At 39.2% G+C, this 22,261-nt stretch overlaps 1 protein-coding gene across 1 annotated transcript in view; it reads left to right on the top strand.

The window, feature by feature from the left end:
- Window positions 1-22,261, top strand: part of LRGUK (leucine rich repeats and guanylate kinase domain containing) — a 118,936-nt gene that overhangs the window by 9,543 nt on the left and 87,132 nt on the right. Inside the window, exons 3-5 of the mRNA XM_030853848.2 lie at window positions 1,566-1,647; window positions 12,382-12,482; window positions 16,114-16,195. Of these exons, the coding sequence (XP_030709708.2) occupies window positions 1,566-1,647; window positions 12,382-12,482; window positions 16,114-16,195 (265 nt within the window). The remainder of the gene's footprint in view (window positions 1-1,565; window positions 1,648-12,381; window positions 12,483-16,113; window positions 16,196-22,261) is intronic.

Below are 22,261 nucleotides of genomic sequence, written 5' to 3'. Positions count from 1 at the left end.
AAAAAAACACACTGAAATTTTGCTACAGCACCCTAATTTGCCTCAAGCATATACAATTCATAGCAAGGCTGTTTTATCTTGGATTTGAACTAGTAAACTGTCCAACAAATGTTAAGCCCTTTTTACCCATGCTGGTTTCATGGCATGTCCTTTGAGAACAGCATACGAAGGCTCTAATCTTTTACTGTTTTCACTTTACAGCATTTTATGGATGACTCAGCCAGTCAGGCAGTAATGTACAGGGACCCTGTGTGCATTGCACTATGTCAGACTTTGGAATGGAAGATAATTCCAGTAGCGGTACATCTGTACACAAGTCCTTTTCAATCAATACTCTACGTATGTACGTAGTGCTACGCCTTAAATTGATCTACAAGAAAGCACAATCCTTTAAATCTTATTTCAGCTAGATGGACTGAAGCTTCTTACTTTGCCACTGACCTCCTTACATTTGAGATATTACATGTTGAATTACTTTGCCCTAATAGCCTGTCTTACTGAATACACTTTCTTAGGGTTGGCCAGGTTAGTGATTTTTCCCGCCTTATGTCTTAACTTATGTTGCACATAATTTTCTAACTTTCTCTAATTACTTGTGTACACAGTTTCTCTCCTACCCAAAGTCGTAAGTTTCTTAAAGGCAAAATACAGCTCTAGCCCAACTCTGTACGTGTTTCTCATCATGCCAAGCTTAATGCCTTGTATGTAGTAGGTCATCAGTAATTTACTTATTATTGTTCTAGAGGCCTTTATTATCATTCTTACATTTGAGAACTTGCTTATCATGACACTTTGGTTGGCTTTTTCTGACTCTGACATCACAACGTAAACCAGTGACATGAGTCTTTGTTCCAAGGGACCAAATTCCCCTCCAACCCCTCGTGATGTTCACTAGATGCAAGATTTCATGGGAGGGATCTCGGACAAAGATTCAGGAGACTTGGAGCTGCTTTTGTGTTGCTAACTTGCTAAGTGATTTTAGGCTATTTACCTACCTCTTTGTACCTCACATTCCTCATCCCTACACTGGGGATAATCTGCCCTACGGATCTCACAGGTTTGTTTGATCAGATGAGATTATTGGGAGAGAGCTTTGAAGCCTGAGGGAGCCTAAGAAGTATTGTTATTAATGATCACTCGATTAGGTGTGAACTCTTCTAACATTTCATTTGAATTCTAGGCATTTGCTTTTTCTTTTCTTCTACTAGATAAAGGCTTTGGCTTTATTGCTTTTATGTGTGGGTTTTTTTAAATATAAAACTCTGCTCTAAAGGTCTTCATGAACACTGCTTTAATTTGCCTTTTCATGTTGTGTATGTTCTTGCTAACAACACTAATTTTCCAAGCTATTATTTCCTTCAGAAGAATGCATTTTTGGATGGGGTTTGTAGTCTGTTTTGAGACCCTATTGGTAGTAGGCTTCAGATTTTATTCCCTCACTTCTACTGTACTTCCAAAGGAAATTCTGGATTTCTTTCTGTCAACCTCTATTTCCAGATGTCTTGAGAAGCCTGAGTACTCATCTGTTAAAGCAACATTAAATCTTTTACCTTTTATTTTCTCAGGGTCTTGATTTAATTGACATTAGCATCCTCTGCGGATACATTCACCTGCAGAAGTTGGATCTTTCAGTAAATAAAATTGAAGGTATGTAATTGTCATTCTAGTAAGTCAGTGGATTGCTGAATTATTTCAAAATTTAAGCTTTGCAGAATGTAATATACTTTAATACTACCAAACTTGATATAAGTGCTATTGCGGATCACTTTACACATTGATCCTCTGTCTTCCATGGAAAAAAAGCACCTATAACTGATGACAAAGGAAAAAGGCAGAGGTCAGCAAACATGCTACATTATGCGATGGTTGAGACCCACTCAGTGATATTAAAGAGCGTCAGATGGAATGTTTGCTTTGCTTTTTCCTTTCAAGAGATGGATCATTACTTCTTTAATGCCTCCTGAATATTTGATGATTCCCATTTCCTTCCCTCTTTTAGTTTATTCAATGTAGATGAATTAGTTCTTTTTTCCCCCTTTAATGGATGCTTTTCTTTATTTTTCATTTGCATCTACATCTTAATCCTGGCTAGCTATTTCTGTTCTTATTTGAACACCAGGGATTCAGAAATTTATTCTTTCCCCCTCTCTTTGCTGTCTCCATATAGTTAGTGGGTTCTTACAAGTCTAACTCTGCCATTTGTGGTTCCATATAAGGTATCTGTTGTGATACTTTGCTCACATTGAATGAAATTAGTCACATTTTCTTCAAACCTTGATCCTTGTTTCTAATTTTCTGACCCTATTTGAAATTTCTGACCTGCTTCTTTCTTCATTGATCACCTTTCTGTTCACTTTAGCTTGTTGTTTTTTTTTTTTTTTTTTTTTTGCGGTACGCGGGCCTCTCACTCCTGTGGCCTCTTGCGCTGCGGAGCACAGGCTCCGGATGTGCAGGCTCAGAGGCCATGGCTCACGGGCCCAGCCGCTCCGTGGCATGTGGGATCTTCCCGGACCGGGGCACAAACCCGTGTCCCCTGCATCGGCAGGCGGACTCTCAACCACTGCGCCACCAGGGAAGCCCCACTTTAGCTTTTTAGAAGACAATTAAGTGTTGCTGATATGGACTTCTCTGCTTTCTTCCTCCCATCTGACTGCAATAATTAAAATTCACTCTTTTCAATGGCTAAGAAGCATTCTAGCATATTTTAATTCTTAAAATGCTACTGTTTGAAAGGCTTTTTGTTAATTTTTTTCTAGTTTCATAAAACTTCTTTACAGAAAATTACAAACGGGCACAAGTAGAGAGGTTTGTAATGAATGTTCAGGTTCAACAATTGTCAGCCCATGGCCCATGTTGCTTCATCCATCCTTCCCAGGGTTATTTAAGGCAAATGCTAGATATGTTATCATCGGAAAGAATTTTTAGTGTTAATGGCAGGCGCTCTCCCCACACCCCATACCTCCAAGATTGGTTTCATTTACTGGTTAAGGGATTGCAGGGTTGGGGAGACTCCAGCAATCTTTTGTGCGCGGCAAAGGGGAAAGAGATGTGGCTTCATACCCTTGCCGCTTGAGCAAGCAGTCCCCGGTAGCAAATGAAGCTTTCCTCTTCAGATCAGTCTCCTTCAGTCTTTTATGTCCCCCTTTATTAACTCATCAAGTGTTCGAGAACTTATTGTGTGTAAGGCACAGTATATATTTTTCTTTTCAAGAGAACAGCTTTATTGATGACCTGATATGGACCAGATTTCAACTTGCATCAGAATCACCTGGAGGGGACCTGTTAAAACACAGATGCCTGTGCCCCACCCTCAGACTTTCTGATTCCGTAGATCTGGGGTGGGACTTGAAAATTTCCATTTCTGATTAGTTTCCCTGGAAGCCAGTACAGGACCACACTTTGAGAACCACAGTTGTAGACATGAGGAGCTCCTGCCATCTGGTGGACAAGGAGGTCACTACACTGAGTAGGGAGAGTTAGAAGCCCAGCAACCCAGAAGGTGGATTTTTCCTATCAAAGTGATTCGAAAGCATTGAGCATCTACAAAGTGTGAAATGTACTCACCATCCAAGTGGTAGCTGCTGCTTTTGCTTCAAGACAGAGCTCCATGGTACAGCACTTACCTGCCCACAGAAAGATCAGCTCCAAGGGGGTATGGGGGCCCGTGGAAATTAAGAGGGTCGCGATCACCGTTGACAGATATGGAGCTGAGCTCAGATGGGACATATAGGCAAAACTTGTAAAGCAATTACAGTTTCTTCTTAGCTTTCCTCTCACAGGCAGCCTTTCTGGATTTGCTCATGAATTCCCACCAAAGTGTTGATGTCTCAGTGTTCTGTTCCTCCTAGAACAATTTCATAAAAAAGACAGGCTAAAGAAGGCTGTGGTTTAGACCAGAGAAATAAAGTAGAAATTGGTGGAGATCTTCTGGCTTCCGTGACCCTGAGAAGGAAAGCTGTTGGGGGGATGGGGTCAGGGGCCCCTCACCTTTCTGGCTCTACCTACTCCAGGGCAGGGCCCCAGTACTCAGCTATGCTTCCTTCTCCTGGCCTGGGAGTGACTTTGTCACCTGGTGAAGGGTAGAAGCACTTTGCTGGGCTTCAGGTGTGGAGGCTCTGTTCTCCTCCAGAGGCCATCTTCTGCGGGGCTTTGATTGCTGGTTGTGTGATCTAGAGTTAAAAGACGGGTGGAGAAGCAAGTTACAGGTAGAGACGGGGCTGTAAATCCTTGTCATGTGATTCCTTCTGAGCCTTTCCCTAATCCTCCTGCTGTCCCAAAGTCCACCTGCTATAAAGTCCCAGAACAAAGCAACATAATGCTTCACTATTTTTCTTTTTTTTTTTTTTTTGTCCCCTGTATTGGCAGGTGGATTCTTAACCACTTAGCAACCAGGGGAGTCCCCAGATTGTGTTTTCAAAATCATTTTCTCATTGTTTTTCTATTTTATTTAAAAAGTTAAACTTTTATTTATATAGCTAAATATTGGTTATCAAAACTGGTATGTTTGATCTTATTCTGTTATCTTATTTTCTTTTTTTACATGTATCCATGATTTCTTCCATTTTTTTTATTTCTCATTTTTTTATTGGAGTATAATTGCTTTACAACGGTGTGCTAGCCTCCGCTCCATAACAAAGATGCTTCACTATTTTTATGTCCTGTATATATTTTCATTAGAGGCGAGTATTAGCACAATAGTCCTTGACTTAGTATTCTAGGTTCAGAACATTGGCTTGGGATAAAATGCAAAACTCAGACATACTTCTTAAGCAGCGCAAAATCACAGTAAAATAATAGCAATAATTTGAATCACTTCAAATAATTAATGAGATTTAAGATTCAGTCCATCTAAAACAAAATTTAATTTTTAACAAAGAGCGAATTGTGGCATTTTTAATCTTCCTGAAAACACCTAATGCAGTTATTTAGGGGCTAATTATCAAGAGGAATATCTCAGGCTTTAGTTCCTCCAAGGCTGGCATTTTTTTAAAAAATATCTTTATTGAAGTATAATTGCTTTGCAATGTTGTGTTAGTTTCTGCTTAATAACAAAGTGAATCAGTTATACATACACATATATCCCCATATCTCCTCCCTCTTGCGTCTTCCTCCCACCCTCCCTATCCCACCCCTCTAGGTGGTCACAAAGCACCGAGCTGATCTCCCTGTGCTATGCGGCTGCTTCCCACTAGCTATCTATTTTACATTTGGTAGTATATATAAGTCCATGCCACTCTCTCACTTTGTCCCAGCTTCCCCTTCCCGCTCCCCGTGTCCTCAAGTCTATTCTCTACATCTGCATCATTATTCCTGTCCTGCCCCTAGGTTCTCGATAACCTTTTTTTTTTTTAATATTCCATATATGTGTGTTAGCATACAGTATTTGTTTTTCTCTTTCTCACTTCACTCTGTATGACACACTCTAGGTCCATCCACCTCACTACAAGTAACTCAATTTCGTTTCTTTTTAGGGCGGAGTAATATTCCGTTCTGTATACGTACCACATCTTCTTTATCCATTCATCTGTCGATGGACACTTAGGTTACTTCCATGTCCTGGCTATTATAAATAGAGCTTCAATGAACATTGTGGTACACAACTTTTTGAATTATGGTTTTCTCAGGGTAAATGCCCAGTAGTGGGATTGCTGGGTCGTATGGTAGTTCTATTTTTAGATGTTTAAGGAAGCTCCCTACTGTTCTCCGTGTAGATGTATCAAATTACTTTCCCACCAACAGTGCAAGAGGGTTCCCTTTTCTCCACACCCTCTCCAGAATTTATTGTTTGTAGATTTTTTGATGATGGCCATTCTGACTGGTGTGAGGTGATACCTCATTGTAGTTTTGATTTGCATTTCTCTAACGATTAATGATGTTGAGCATTCTTTCATGTGTTTGTTGGCTGTCTGTATATCTTCTTTGGAGAAATGTCCGTTTAGGTCTTCTGCCCATTTTTAGATTGGGTTGTTTGTTTTTTTGATATTGAGCTGCATGAGCTGCTTGTAAATTTTGGAGATTAGTCCTTTGTCAGGTGCTTCATTTGCAAATATTTTCTCCCATTCTGAGGGTTGTCTTTTGGTCTTGTTTATGGTTTCCTTTGCTGTGCAAAAGCTTTGAAGTTTCATTAGGTCCCATTTGTTTATTTTTTTTTCCATTTCTCTAGGAGGTGAGTCAAATAGGATATTGCTGTGACTTATGTCATAGAATGTTCTGCCTATGTTTCCTCTAAGAGTTTTATAGTGTCTGGCCTTACATTTAGGTCTTTAATCCATTTTGAGTTTATTTTTGTGTATGGTGTTAGGGAGTGTTCTAATTTCATTCTTTTACATGTAGCTGTCCAGTTTCCCAGCACCATGAAGAGGGTGTCTTTTCTCCATTGTATATTCTTGCCTCCTTTATCAAAAATAACGTGACCATATGTGTGTGGGTTTATCTCTGGGCTTTCTGCCCTGTTCCATTGATCTATATTTCTGTTTTTGTGCCAGTACCATACTGTCTTGATTACTGTAGCTTTGTAGTATAATCTGAAGTCAGGGAGCCTGATTCCTCCAGCTCCATTTTTCTTTCTCAAGATTGCTTTGGCTATTCGGGGTCCTTTTTGTTTCCATACAAATTGTGAAATTTTTTGTTCTAGTCCTGTGAAAAATGACATTTGTAGTTTGATAGGGATTGCACTGAATCTGTAGATTGCTTTGGGTAGTATAGTCATTTTCACAATATTGATTCTTCCAATTCAAGAACATGGTATATCTCTCCATCTGTTTGTATCATCTTTGATTTCTTTCATCAGTGTCTTATAGTTTTCTGCATACAGGTCTTTTGTCGCCTTAGGTAGGTTTATTCCTAGGTATTTTATTCTTTTTGTTGCAATGGTAAATGGCAGTGTTTCCTTAATTTCTCTTTCAGATTTTTCATCATTGGTGTATAGGAATGCAAGAGATTTCTGTACATTAATTTTGTATACTGCTACTTTACTAAATTCATTGATTAGCTCTAGTAGTTTTCTGGTAGCGTCTTTAGTATTCTTTATGTATAGTATCATGTCATCTGCAAACAGTGACAGTCTTACTTCGTCTTTTCCGATTTGGATTCCTTTTATTTCTTTTTCTTCTCTGATTGCTGTGGCTAAAACTTCCAAAACTATGTTGAATAATAGTGGTGAGAGTGGGCAACCTGTCTTTTTCCTGATCTAGTGGAAATGGTTTCAGTTTATCACCATGGAGAACGATGTTGGCTGTGGGTTTGTCATATATAGCCTTTATTATGTTGAGGTAAGTTCCCTCTATGCCTACTTTCTGCAGGGTTTTTATCGTAAATGGGTGTTGAATTTTGTCAAAAACTTTTTCTGCATCTATTTGAGATGATCATATGGTTTTTATCCTTCATTTTGTTAATATGATGTATCACATTGATTGATTTGCATATATTGAAGAATCCTTGCATTCCTTGAATAAACCCCACTTGATCATGGTGTATGATGCTTTTAGTGTGCTGTTGGATTTTGTTTGCTAGTATTTTGTTGAGGATTTTTGCATCTATGTTCATCAGTGATATTGGCCTGTAGTTTTCTTTCTTTGTGATATCTTTGTGTGGTTTTGGTACCAGGGTGATAGTGGCCTCATAGAATGAGTTTGGGAGTGTTACTCCCTCTGCTATATTTTGGAAGAGTTTGAGAAGGATAGATGTTAGCTCTTCTCTAAATGTTTGATAGAATTCACCTGTGACGCCATCTGGTCCTGGCCTTTTGTTTGTTGGAAGATTTTTAATCACAGTCTCAATTTCAGTGTTTGTGATTGGTCTGTTCATATTTTCTATTTCTTCCTGGTTCAGTCTCAGAAAGTTGTGCTTTTCTAAGAATGTGTCCATTTCTTCCAGGTTGTCCATTTTATTGGCATATAGTTGCTTATAGTAATCTCTCATGATCCTTTGTATTTCTGCAGGGTCAGTTGTTACTTCTCCTTTTTCATTTCTAATTCTATTGATTTGAGTCTTCTCACTTTTTTTCTTGATGAGTCTGGCTAATAGTTTATCAATTTTATGTTCTCAAAGAACCAGCTTTTAGTTTTATTGATCTTTGCTATTGTTTCCTTCATTTCTTTTTCATTTATTTCTCATCTGATCTTTATGATTTCTTTCCTTCTGCTAAATTTGGGGTTTTTTTGTTCTTCTTTCTCTAATTGCTTTAGGTGTAAGGTTAGGTTGTTTAAGATGTTTCTTGTTACTTGAGGTAGGACTGTATTGCTGTAAAGTTCCCTCTTAGAACTGCTTTTGCTGCATCCCATAGGTTTTGGGTCATCATGTTTTCATTGTCATTTCTTTCTAGGTATTTTTTAATTTCCTCTTTGATTTATTCAGTGATCTCTTGGTTATTAAGTAGTGTATTGTTTAGCCTCCATGTATTTGTAGTTTTTACAGATTTTTTTCTATAATTGATATCTAGTCTCATGGTGTTGTGGTCGAAAAAGATACTTGATACAATTTCCATTTTCTTAAATTTACCAAGGCTTGATTTGTGACCCAAGATATGATCTATCCTGAAGAATGTTCCATGAGCACTTGAGAAGAAAGTGTATTCTGTTGTTTTTGGATGCAATGTCCTATAAATACCAGTTTAGTCCATCTTGTTTAATGTGTCATTTAAAGCTCGTGTTTCCTTATTTATTTTCATTTTGGATGATCTGTCCATTGGTGAAAGTGGGGTGTTAAAGTCCCCTACTATGATTGTGTTACTGTCGATTTCCCCTTTTATGGCTGTTAGCACTTGCCTTATGTATTGAGGTGCTCCTATGTTGGGTTCCTAAATATTTACAATTGTTATATCTTCTTCTTGGATTGATCCCTTGATCATTATGTAGTGTCCTTTTCTGTGTCTGTAATAGTCTTTATTTTAAAGTCTATTTTGTGTGATATGAGAATTGCTACTCCAGCTTTCTTTTGATTTCCATTTGCATGGAATATCTTTTTCCATCCCCTCACTTTCAGTTTGTATGTGTCCCTAGGTCTGAAGTGGGTCTCTTGTAGACAGCATATATATGGGTCTTGTTTTTGTATCCGTTCAGCCAGTCTGTGTCCTTTGGTTGCAGCATTTAATCCATTTACATTTAAGGTAGTTATTGATATGTATGTTCCTATTCCCATTTTCTTCATTGTTTTGAGTTTGTTATTGTAGGTCTTTTTCTTCTTTTGTGTTTCATGCCCAGGGAAGTTCCTTTAGCATTTGTTGTAAAGCTGGTTTGGTGGTGCTGAATTCTCTTAGCTCTTGCTTGTCTGTAAAGGTTTTAATTTCTCTGTCGAATCTGAACGAGATCCTTGCTGGGAAGAGTAATCTTGGTTGTAGGTTCTCCCCTTTCATCACTTTAAATATGTCCTGCCACTCCCTTCTGTTTTGTAGACTTTCTGCTGAAAGATCAGCTGTTAACCTTATGAGGATTCCCTTATATGTTATTTGTTGCTTTTTCCTTGCTGCTTTTAATATTTTTTTTTGTATTTATTTTTTGATTGTTTGATTAATATGTGTCTTGGTGTGCTTCTCCGTGGATTTATCCTGTATGGGACTGTCTGTGCTTCCTGGACTTGATTAACTATTTCCTTTTCCATATTAGGGAAGTTTGCAACTATAATCTCTTCAAATATTTTCTCAGTCCCTTTCTTTTTCTCTTCTTCCTCTGGGACCCCTATAATTCGAATATTGGTGCATTTAATGTTGTCCCAGAGGTCTCTGGGACGGTCCTCAATTCTTTTCATTCTTTTTTCTTTAATCTGCTCTGCAGTAGTTATTTCCATTATTTTATCTTCCAGGTCACTTATCCATTCTTCTGCCTCAGTTATTCTGCTATTGATTCCTTCTAGAGAATTTTAAATTTCATTCTTTGTGTTGTTTACCATTGTTTGTTTGCCCTTTAGTTCTTCCAGGTCCTTGTTAAACGTTTCTTGTAGTTTCTCCATTCTCTTTCCAAGATTTTGGATCATCTTTACTGTCTTTACTCTGAATTCTTTTTCAGGTAGACTGCCTATTTCCTCTTCATTTGTTTGGTGATGGGTTTTTACATTGCTCCTTCATCTGCTGTGTGTTTCTCTGTCTTCTCATTTTGCTTAACTTACTGTGTTTGGGGTCTCTTTTTCACAGGCTACATGATCGTAGATCCTGTTGTTTTTGGTGTCTGCCCCCAGTGGCTATGGTTGGTTCAGTGGGTTGTGTAGGCTTCCTGGTGGAGGGGACTGGTGCCTGCGTTCTGGAGGATGAGGCTGGATCTTGTCTTTCTGGTGGGTAGGACCACGTCAGGTGGTGTGTTTGGGGTGTCTGTGACCTTATTATGATTTTGGGCATCCTCTCTGCTAATGGGCGGGGTTGTGTTATTGCCTTGCTAGTTGTTTGGCATAGGGTGTCCATTACTGTAGCTTGCTGGTTGTTGAGTGGAGCTGGGTCTTCGTGTTGAGATGGATATCTCTGGGAGAACTTTCGCCATTTGGTATTACGTGGAGCCGGAAGGTCTCTGGTGGACCAATGTCCTGAACTCGGCTCTCCTACCTCAGTGGCACAAGCCTGACACCCGGCTGGAGCACCAAGACCCTGTCAGCCACACGGCTCAGAAGAAAAGGGAGGAAAAAAGGAAAGAAAAAAATAATATAAAGTTATTAAAATAAAAAATAATTATTAATAATTTAAAAAAGAGAGCAACCAAACCAAAAAACAAATCCACCAATTATAACAAGTGCTAAAAACTATCTCAAAAAAGAAAAGAAACAGAAACTGGACAGACAGAACCCTAGGACAAATGTTAAAAGCAAAGCTATACAGACAAAATCACACAAAGAAGCATACACATACACACTCACAAAAAGAGAAAATAGAAAAAAAATATATATATATATCATTGCCTCCAAAGTCCGCCCCCTCAATTTGGGATGAATCATTGTTTATTCAGGTATTCCAGAGATGCAGGGTACATCAAGTTGATTGTGGAGGTTTAATCCGCTGCTCCTGAGGCTGCTGGGAGAGATTTCCCTTTCTCTTCTTTGTTCCCACAGCACCCGAGGTTCAGCTTTGGATTTGGACCTGCCTCTGCGTGTACGTCACGTGAGGGCGTCTGCTCCCGCTCAGACAGGGCAGTGTTAAAGGAGCAGCCGATTCGGGGGCTGTGGCTCACTCAGGCCGGGGGGAGGGAGGAGTATGGATGCAGGGCGCGCCTGCGGCGGCAGAGTGGGGCACGCCGTGTGTTCTCCCGGGGAAGTTGTCCCTGGATCACGGGACCCTGGCAGTGGCGGGTTGCACAGGCTCCCGGGAGGGGAGGTGTGGAGAGTGACCTGTGCTGGCTGGCACACAGGCTCCTTGGTGGCGGCAGCTGCAGCCGTAGCATTTCATGCACGTCTCTGGAGCTCGTTTAGGTGGTGCTCTGAATTCTCTCTCCTCACACACCCGAAACAATGGTCTCTTGCCTCTGCAGCAGCTCCAGACCTTTTCCCGGACTCCCTCCAGGCTAGCCGTGGTGCACTAGCCCCTTCAGGCTGTGTTCACGCAGCCAACCCCAGTCCTCTCCCTGCAATCCGCCCGAAGCCCAAGCCTCAGCTCCCAGCCCCACCTGCCCCGGTGGGTGAGCAGACAAGCCTCTTGGGCTGGTGAGTGCCGGTCGGCACCCATCTGTGCGGCAATCTCTCTGCTTTGCTCTCCGCACCCCTGTTGCTGCACTCTCCTCCGCGGCCCCGAAGCTTCCCTCCCCCCCCCCCACCGCCACCTCCTGTCTCCGCCCGCGAAGGGGCTTCCTAGTGTGTGGAAACTTTTCCTCCTTCACAGCTCCCTCCCACTGGTGCAGGTGCCGTCCCTATTCTTTTGTCTCTGTTTTTTCTTTTTTTCTTTTGCCCTACCCAGGTACGTGGGGGAGTTTCTTGCCTTTTGGGAGGTCTGAGGTCTTCTGCCAGCGTTCAGTAGGTGTTCTGTAGGAGTTGTTCCACACGTAGATGTATTTCTGTTGTATCTGTCGGGAGGAAAGTGATCTCCACGTCTAACTCCTCCACCATCTTGGTCTCCCCCAAGGCTGGCATTTTTGAAGCATTGACTGTTAGCAGCTCAGGGGAGAGTGAGCTGGGCCGCAAGGAGGCCTTGGTCATTTCTTTCCTGGTTGTGATGGAAGAAGGGGATGGGACAGGTGGGCGGCCCTGGAGAAGAAGGTTAAATTGTGGGCTCATGGTGCCTTTTCCACACTGTGTGTGTGTGTGTTTTGCATATTCCTATTTTTATTCATTTCACTCATCTGGAATAATTAAGATGTGCTTCCAACTGGTATAGTTTTAAAATGTTCTGATATAATGTATGGTGTTTTTAATGACTTCGTCTAAGTTTTATTTTATTTACTTACCTTATTCTTTATTCATTTTATCCCCCAGATTTGTCTTGTGTGAGCTGTATGCCTTACCTTCTAGAACTTAATGCTTCTCAGAATAAACTGACGACATTCTTCAATTTCAAGCCACCCAAAAATCTCAAGGTAGACTTTATTAATACACTAATTACATGTGTTAATTGGTTTGTGAAATACATTAATGAGCAAAACAGCACTAAAAGAGAATTCAGAGAGAATAAGACAGGAGAAATGAAATAAAAAAGGAGAAGGATTTGTGTATCATTTATTTTAGAAAAGAGAGATAGTCTTTCAAGAGATTATCTTTTTCGGAAGCTTTGCTAAAACCTAGTGTCCAAACCAATGAGCTAACTTCTTTCCCTTTTCTCTGCTTCATTTAAATACTAGTTATTGTTTGTGTATTTTTATCATAGCAGAACAATTTTATACCTGAAAATTCTGTAAAAATTTCCTGGGGGCTTAAATTTTGCCTTCTTTATTCATCCATAGAAAACGGAGATTTCAGATCTTCATTCTTGCTTCTCTGCACTTGCTTTTGCATTTCTGAGGCAGAAGGAAACTCTGTGAATGGTGGTTGATGGAGCAGTTTACTCTGCTGTGGAGCACGGTGGCTCATACTCTAACGTGTGTGTAGGTCACGTGGCGTTCTTGTGAAAATGAGGTTCTGATCCAGTAGGTCTGAGGTGGGCCTGAGGCCCTGCTTTCTAACAGCGTTCCTGATGATCCATTGCTGCTGGTCCATGGACCACACATAAGCAGAGAGGTCACAGATTAATGGTACTCCGATTTTCTGCACACTGGAATCACCTGGAGAGTTTTAAAGACTACTGATGCCTGGATCCCACTGCCGGATATTCTGGTTCAAGTGGTCCAAGGTAAAGCCTGGGTGTGGGAATTTCTAAAAGACCCCGCCCAGGTGGCTCTAATGTGCTGAGAAATTTGGGAACCATTGCCGCAGCTTGGGACGAGTATTTTTCTATTGGACTCAAATATTTCATTAAAAAGTTGTTTTAAGGAGTGGACATCAATGATTGCCTTTTATTACCTATTAGTTTTCTTTTGTTTACAAGCCAAATTAATGTAGATCCAACGTATTCTGCTGGAGCTTGCACAAATATAAGTCTGTTTGAAATTAAGAATCTGACATCCTCCATACTGTCAGTGAGACATCTTTCTTAATTTTTCTTCTTTTATTTCACATTGCTACATTTTTATCAGTAGTGAGTTTTTTCCCTTTGAAATTACAGTTATTTCTGTGGTGACATTCCTTTATCCAGAAAAGCCACACAGGGTGCCTGTTGGTCCTCAGTATGGGGCCTTGTGGTCTCCAGGTCATCAGGAATTGTTCTTGCAGAGCTGTCTTGATTCTCCCTCCTTTGCTGTCCCCTTCTGCTTTGCCCTAAGCCCCAGTGAAATCAGCCATGGCAAGAGCGTGACCCCCTTCCTTGGGAAAAACTTGACTGGAGTTTCTTTCATTCACAACCTTGCCTCACCCCCTCCCCAAAAGACTGCACAAGTAAACAAAAACAAATCAGATACCCCATCTTTTTTTTTTAGAGCAGTTTTAGGTTCATAGCAAAATTGAGGAGAAAGTGCAGAGATTTCCCATATATCTCCTGCCCCCACAAATGCACAGCCTCCCCATCATCAACATCCCCCACCAGAGTGAGACATGTGTTACACTCAAACCTACACTGACACATCATAATCACCCGAAGCCCACAGTTTACATTAGGATTCACTCTTGGTGTTGTACGTTCTGTGGGTTTGGACAAATGTATGATGATGTGTTTCCATCGTTATGGCAGATACCTCAGTGTTTAAGTTCCTAGAGGATTAAGAGCAGATGTATTGGTAACTTTAGGAAAGTGCTTGCAAAGTGCCAGAGTGCCCCTGACAAGGTACTTCAACCCTATGTGAACCCTAAGTGAACCCTTTGTGAACCTGGGAGGGGAATGATTGAGGCCTTCCAATGTTTTCAATGCAGGGTCTTACTAAATCCTCCCAATAGAACTGTGAGGCAGCTGGGATGGTCCCATTTTACAGATGAGTTTGCTGAAGCACAGAAAGGTTAAATAACTTACTTAACCTTTGCTGGGAGGTCACAGGGCTGGCACTGAATCCCATGTCTGAGACCCAAAGCCCATTTTTCCAGTAAATCACGCTTGTGTTTAATGTCTCACCCTCTCGGAAAGCTCTGCTTATGTTTCATTTATTATCTGTGTGCCTTGTGCCACCAACCAAAGAAAGCATACATGTCCCAAAGAGCAGGAGCTTATACTTGTACCCTTTTTGTATTTCCTAGAATGGTTTTGCTCTTAGTAGGTGAAGAAGGTTCGTTTGATTGATGGGCACTTCTTACAAGCTCTGGGTTCCAGTGGAACTCCCAGTGGGAGTCAGGGCAATATCATAACCCTTTTAAGGTCTCTCAACAAGCCCAGTATCATAAGTGCATGGAGGGCACAGTATTGGCATATAGTCCCAACAGGTGTGTAGTTAGCTAGGTATCATGAGCACACACAAGCTGTGGCACAAGAATGAAAGGTGTTGATGGAAAAATGTCAGCTATAAGTAAACCTAGGTAATTATAAGTTTATTTCTAGCCCATCATTATTATATAGAAGAAAAACGCGAATGAGAAATTTCATTTTTTCATGCCAAACTGATTTTTTAATTAAGTCATGGAATGCATTTTACATAGTTGCAATTTGTATATGCATAAAATTTTGTTTCCGATTTTTTTTAACAGGATTTGTTTGCACATTTCTATTTCTTCACATGATTCACATACTTGTATTTTACTTACTATGCAGTCTTGTTGCTGTATTGTAATCAACTTAACCAATTTTCTACACTTGCCACTTGAGCTGTTTTCAAAGAAGTTTTTTTTAGTGTCCAATATTTAAAGTTTTTAGTATTTAAAGTATTTAGTATTTAATACATTGATAAAAATAATCTTAGTGCATGGGTTGGGGGAGGTAAAATTACTGTTTTAAAGGGCACAAGAAGATAACAATAGTACTTATTATATAATTGCTTGATAGTTTTCCAGAAAATGATCACCATGTGCCTAGCACATTAAAGCAGTGTTTAAAAATATATATATATTTTTTATCTTTTGCCAGTAGGTGAATAATTAAAGTTATTTAATGTTGTTTTTCTTTCTCATATTTTTGAGTAGGAACAACCAATATTGTTGAAAATGCTTTCCTAAGATAGTCAAGTTTGAGAAAGGGTGCTGAGTGGACGAGGTATGGCCTGAGGGATGAATAAGAAAGACTTTTCTGGCCTTTAGGGGGTGACACAGGAGAGTAAATTGAGCCAGAAACAGAGAAGGCAAAGAAGCCAGAAGCAAGATGTGCATATAAACTAAATGAACACAGGCTATTGGGCGTCAGCGAAAACGAAGACATGGTGGTTAGTAAGGGTTAAACTGAGGTAAGCTCTGAAGGAAGATCAAGAAAGTTTAAAGTAAGTGCTGAAAATGGGGAGAGTGACTGAAGAAACAGAAAGCGTTTCTGTTGCGCGGCTGTCCATGCCAGCCACGGGGAAGGGTCTCCCCTTTAGTACCCCTCAAAGTGGGCAGACGAGGGTCCCAGCTAGGAAACGATTAAACACAAAGGAAGTATGTTAGCCTGAGTGTATTTTCAACTATGAATTGTAACCCCTCATCAGAAAATACATTCTTGTTGTGCAGGTAATTGTGTGGTTAAGATGAATGAGAAAGTGTAACGTCCTGCTCTTTTTCTCTTATCAGAAGGTGGATTTTTCCTACAACCAGATTTCAGAAATGTGTGATTTGTCGGCATATGAGTCTCTCACGAAACTAATTTTGGACAGTATCCTTTGAATGATTAAAGGGGAAAGTTTGATTAAGAGGCCCATTATACATGTGTACTGGATGACCTGAAATAGTGCGGGATAGGCAATTTACTAGAGATGTGTGACTCATTTAAACGGTTAAGAATTGATATTCACAGAATGAGGATATTTTACTGACCAAGGAGTAAGAGTGCAAATCAGAGCTTGCCAAGAACATCTTACACCTGAAAAGCTAAGAAGACGGTCATTCTTCTGATAAACATAGGCTTATTTTTCATTCTAGAACCAGATAAGAAGTTCTGTTTTACCCGACTCCCTTCTTCAAATTTACTTAAACTGGGGCCCTATTTTATGTAAATTCAGTGTCTGAAAATCCAGATACGGCCAAAATTAGTGATTATTTATTTTACAAAAGAATTCACACTAAGCTCCCTTGAACTAGCAGTCCTCTCTAGTGTATCTCAAATGACGCTTTCATAAAAATTTTAAAAAAGTAAAACCAACAATTTTTGATTCGCAGCCAACTTCCAGAACATATCTGTTGCATGAGCCAGGCTCCTGTGCAAACAGAGCACCTACCTTAACATAGACACACTCCAGCTTCTGGACCCTAAGGGGTCTGTGAGTTTAATGAGCTTGAATCGCTTCCTTACCCTAGAGACCAGTGTTCTCTGGGTGATAAGGGAGCAGCGCCTTCTCTTTCTCAGTATCTTTCTACCCCCCTGAGGATTTTTCAGGGCAGAGTGGAGAACGAATTGATTGCCCTTGGATACCTCATTCCAGGGATGTGGCAGCAGCTAGTACACACTAGTGATGAGGCTGAGATGTGGGGAGAACAGAAGGTACGTTTTCTTGAAGACATATTTTGTAGGAAAAACGCTTTATTTGTATATGATGGAAAGCTTAAAACATCACATCACTCTCTTTAGAACTTGTGTGTGAAAATGAGCAATTAGTGGACATTTAGAGGGTGCTCTTGAAACGAGCAAGTTTTCCTGAACGTAGCCGAATGAGAAAATGATCAAAATGAAATGTTTTGGTGACAAACTAAAAGTAGTACACATTAGCGGCACCCGTCCATAGAACCTGCACTTTATGCTTGACTGTATATATATTTCATTTGGAAAGAGAGTCTGACGGCCCAGAAGCTGTCTGGCTCAGAGATCTACTCATCTCAGGCCATCTAGAAGAATGCTCCTCAGGGACCACCAACAGTGTGAGCATTGCCTGGAACTTCTTAGAAATGCAGACTCTTAGATGCTACCCCAGACCTCTGAAATCAGAATCTGCATTTTTAACAAGACCCCCAGGTGATGTGAGTTCATATTAAAGCTTGAGGAGCCCTGGTCTAGCCGTCAGCTGCCCCCTAAACTCCAACCAGACAAAAGGGATTGAGCATCCAGAGCTCCTTCTATTCTTCAGTGTACCCTAAGTGAGAATGGTGGCACGAAAGTCTGGAGTTCTGTCTCCCAGAAAATATTCTATGTGCAAGCATGGAATTGCCAGAGAAAACTTCACAGTATTTTGGACTGAAAATGGAGGATGCATTTTAAAACATTTCTATCATGAAAGTCTTAATTTCTACATAAATTTATCTTTCCATGTAAAAAGCTAAACTGTTGTGACTTTGTAAATGTCAACAGAGGAAAGAATCAGGGTTTTTTAAACTTGACTTTAGATGTAACAATGGAGTCTTATCTCCAAAGTGTAAAAAGCTTTATTACATCAGAACCGATTGGAATTCAGAACATAGACACATAATTAGAATGTAAATACCGTGGCACAGTTCCTCATCTTTGTTGTTAAAAATGCAAAGACAGACACCCAGAACTAGCTCCCCTTCATAAACTACCTGTTAGATAGCTTACAATTTTGAAAAGAGAGTAGGCTAATTTTTAAACAGTACTAACTATGCCTCTTCCTTTTGTTCTGTTCAGGCATATCATATTGTGTATAATTATGTAATTAGAGTTTTGAAAAGACTTAAAAGCTTTGAGATAAAAAAGAATTTCTAAACAACTTTTTAATGCCAGAACATTTAAAAACTTAGATGAAATAGATAAATCCCTAGAAAAATGTTATACACCAAAGCACTGACTTGGAGATAGAAACCCTGAGTAGTCCTATACCTATAAAACTAGTTCATTACAAATTAAAATCAATTAAATTAAAAATCTGCATACAAAAAATCCCAACTTTCAAGAACAGACCTTTCAAAAATGAACAAATTCTTTCAAAGATTTAAAATAGAAGGCATATTCACAATTCATTTTAATGAGGTTACTTTGTTACCCAAACCAGACAAGGAACAGTAAGAGAAAAGAAAATGACAGGCTTATTTCACTTGTGATATAGATGTAAAAATCCTAAACAAAATATTAGCAAACCGATTCTGACAGTACATGAAAAAGATAATATACTATGACCAAGTTAGGTTTATCTCATGAATGTAAGAGTAGTTTAACATTAGAAAATTTTAAAATGTCATTAACGACATGAACAGATTAAGGGAAATAAATCATATGATAAATAGATATAGAAGCTCAATAGTTACAGAAAATTTAATAGAATCCATTCTTCATTCACAATAAAAACTTTTAGTAAACTAGTAATAGGGAGTTTCCTCAACTTGATAAGAATGTCAACAAAAATATTTGAAACAAACTTTACCCTAACTGGGGACATGTTCTAAGCACTCTTTAAAATCAAGGATACAAGAGAAGATAACCGCCTTTGCCACTTCTAACCGTCATTGTTTAAGAGGTCTTACTCAGCAGCATGAGATAAAGAAATGAAAGCAAAGTATAAAGATGGATAAGGAGAAAAAGTCATTTTTTGTAAATGATATGATTGTCTACAGAATATAAAAAAGAACTTGCAATAAACTACTAGAAATAATAGAGTTTTGAGAGTTCCACAAGGTAGTTGGATATGACTTCAATAAACAGAAGTCTATTGCATTACTCTACACCACAAACAAGCAACTAGAAAACACAACCTTGAAACGCCATTTACAAGAATATGTATCTTATTAAAGATGAATAAGACCTGTCGGGGGAACATAATAAAACTTTATTGAAGGATATTAAAGACCTGACTAAAGGGAAATATAGTATGTTCCTGGATATGAAGATGGGAGAAAATGTGTAAATATAATTTTATAGAAAATGAATCAGAAAGGCTAACAAACATGACTATATCCATTCAGTTGACAGAATGTAAGAAATCTAAAAATACCATGTGTTGGAGAACCCATAGGTCAAGAGGATCTCTATTTTTCTTCCTTATGGGTGTGAAATTTGTTCAACCACTTTGGAAAACAATTTTGTGCAATCTTGTAAAGTTGAACATCCACGTTTTCTATGATCTAGCACTTTCATTCCTATATATAGGAAGTTTAGCATACGTGTACCTGGAGTCTTGTAATAGCAAAAAATTGAAATAGCCCAAATATTCCTTGATAAGAGAGCATAAATAAATTATGGTATACTGATACAATAGCATTATCATATAGTTGTGAAAATGAATAAACTGTATATATCTCCATGCACCAGTAAAGTTGACTGTTAATAAAACAAAATATAATTTTTTAAAATTTTTTTAAATTAAAAAAAAATTTTAATTAGAAATTTTTTAAAAAAAATTTTTGCCCGCGTTAGGTCTTCGTTGCTGCACGCAGGCTTTCTCTAGTTGCTGTGAGCGGGGGCTACTCTTCCTTGCGGTGCGCGGGCTTCTCATTGCGGTGGCTTCTTTTGTTGTGGAGCACGGGCTCTAGGCGTGCCGGCTTCAGTAGTTGCGGTGCGTGGGCTCAGTAGTTGTGGCTCGCGGGCTCTAGAGCACAGGCTCAGTAGTTGTGGCGCACAGGCTTGGTTGCTCCGCGGTATGTGGGATCTTCCCAGACCAGGGATCGAACCCGTGTCCCCTGCACTGGCAGGCGGATTCTTCACCGCTGTGCCACCAGGGAATTCCAAACCAAATATAATTTAGGTATAAAACCAAAGGGGAAAGGGAAGAAGAAATAGGCAATTCAGCCTAGGGGTTATCTCTAAGAGGGAGCCGTCAAGACGTGACAGGAGAGGTGTGCAGAGGTAGATGTAACTTACTGCTAATGTTCTACTTCTTGGGCTGGGAATGGTGGTGGTTTCAAGAATACTCATCAAATTTTTAAAAGTTAATAAAAGCAGGCCATGTATGGCCAATGATGTGCCTGTCTTCATTAAATTTTTTTTAAATTTGAAACTTAGAAATTAATTTCCTTGAAAACAGTTAGTTACCAAATGTCAAAGTCCAGCTCTATCAGAATTCCCTGGAATTCTGGTCCCCACCCTCCTATTTCTGGTCCCCACCCTCCAGAGCTTTTGGTTAAGTAGGTCTGGGGTGGTACCTGAGAACTTGAATATCTAACAAGTTCCGGGATGATGCTGGCATTGCTGGTCTGAGGACCACACTTTGAGATCCACAACTCTAAGCTAATCAGTCCTGTCTGGTCTGAGGACCACACTTTGAGATCCACAGCTCTAAGCTAATCAGTCCTGTCTGGTCTGAGGACCACACTTTGAGATCCACAGCTCTAAGCTAATCAGTCCTGTCTGTTATATCTTGAATGTCATGCTTTTCTCATCTGCTGCCATTCCATTTGTCCTTTTTTAAATGCTTTAGAAATTTGGCTTTTTAAACTTTTTGTATTTATTCAAGATTTCCTTAGTGAGCATCTGTGTTTTCTATTTGAGGGAAAAAAATTGCACTTTTGTTTAAAATAAAATTAAAAGAGAAGTATAATTATCAATATTAAAAGCAGTTATTTAAAATTAAAAACAAATCAGTTAATCAAGCTAGTAGTACTGACAATGTGATTGTCGTAGATTATGTTAATACCTCAGAATGAATTGTTAACTATAAAATATCAACTTTTTTAGTTAATCTTATTATGGTATTTTTTCCTTATGTAAGTGGGCAACTGATGATTAATTGATAATCACCCCAAATCGAAAGATGATAAACTTTGCCGAGGATTAGTATATTTATTTAGTCTTAAGAAAGGATGCAGTTTATTCTTTACCTATAAATATTAATTGATCATTGGAATTTATTCCATGATTATAGAATCATGAAATTTTTAAAAAGTGATTTATAGAATTTTTAAATCCAGACAGGACTTTAGGGATCATCTAGTGCTGTTATTTTATGGGAGAGGAGCCTGAGACTCAGGGAAACATCCGATATTATTTGGTAAGTGGTTGAGCTGAGACTAGTCTTATGCATTCCATTGTTCTTCTCATGTTGCAATTCATTGAATAATTACTACTTTTATCACATAGCCATTTAAAGTGTATGCATGTTTCATTTCTTAAAGAGATTCACTCCCATAGTGAAGAACATTTTTCACTGGTAAGGTGATATAGATCCTTCAGGACTGGTTTTGATTAAAGTCATCATTGTGGTTCTTTCCACTAAGAGAATTGTGATGGATTTCCTATTTATTTCTTAGTAACTGTTTTCTGTACACCCGGCCCATATTTTATGGTTGTAGACAAATGAATAAGAGCAAATGCTGACTAGTGAATAATTCATGTCAAGCACTGTGAACTGCTGACAGCATCGCCCAAATGTAAAAATATATTGTTGGGCTTTTCCCTAGCTGTAAAGTTATGCTTATGTGCCTTTGGATTCCTTCACTCAGTTTCCACGAGGATCTAACATTCCACTGTAAAAGATTTATTCACAGAATCATAAAATTTTAGAGCTGGAATGCAGTATGATGATCTTGTGTTCTCTGAGTCTCTTTCTCCTGATAGTAGCCTTTTAAAATTAAACTATACCTAAGAGGATTAACTCAATAAGCTAATTCATTGTAACAGTTTAGTGGCTTATCTGATTATATTTCTTCTTATCGGAATGTCCCAAGACTTATGAAAGAACATGAAAGAATAATGTTAGGAGGAAGGGCAAGTAACATTTCATGAAGGTTCTTAAGAAAAGGGGAGATTGGAGAGATAAAGGTATTCCTGAATTTAGAGCTCTGGATGGACCAGTCCTGCATATTAACTGTTGGCATTGCTGGCAGTCACATATGATGTGACCAT

Source organism: Globicephala melas, chromosome 9 (assembly GCF_963455315.2).
Source record: "Globicephala melas chromosome 9, mGloMel1.2, whole genome shotgun sequence".
Taxonomy (NCBI): domain Eukaryota; kingdom Metazoa; phylum Chordata; class Mammalia; order Artiodactyla; family Delphinidae; genus Globicephala; species Globicephala melas.
The sequence above is the reverse complement of the archived record's forward strand: the minus strand, read 5'-3'. Positions and strand labels throughout refer to the sequence as shown.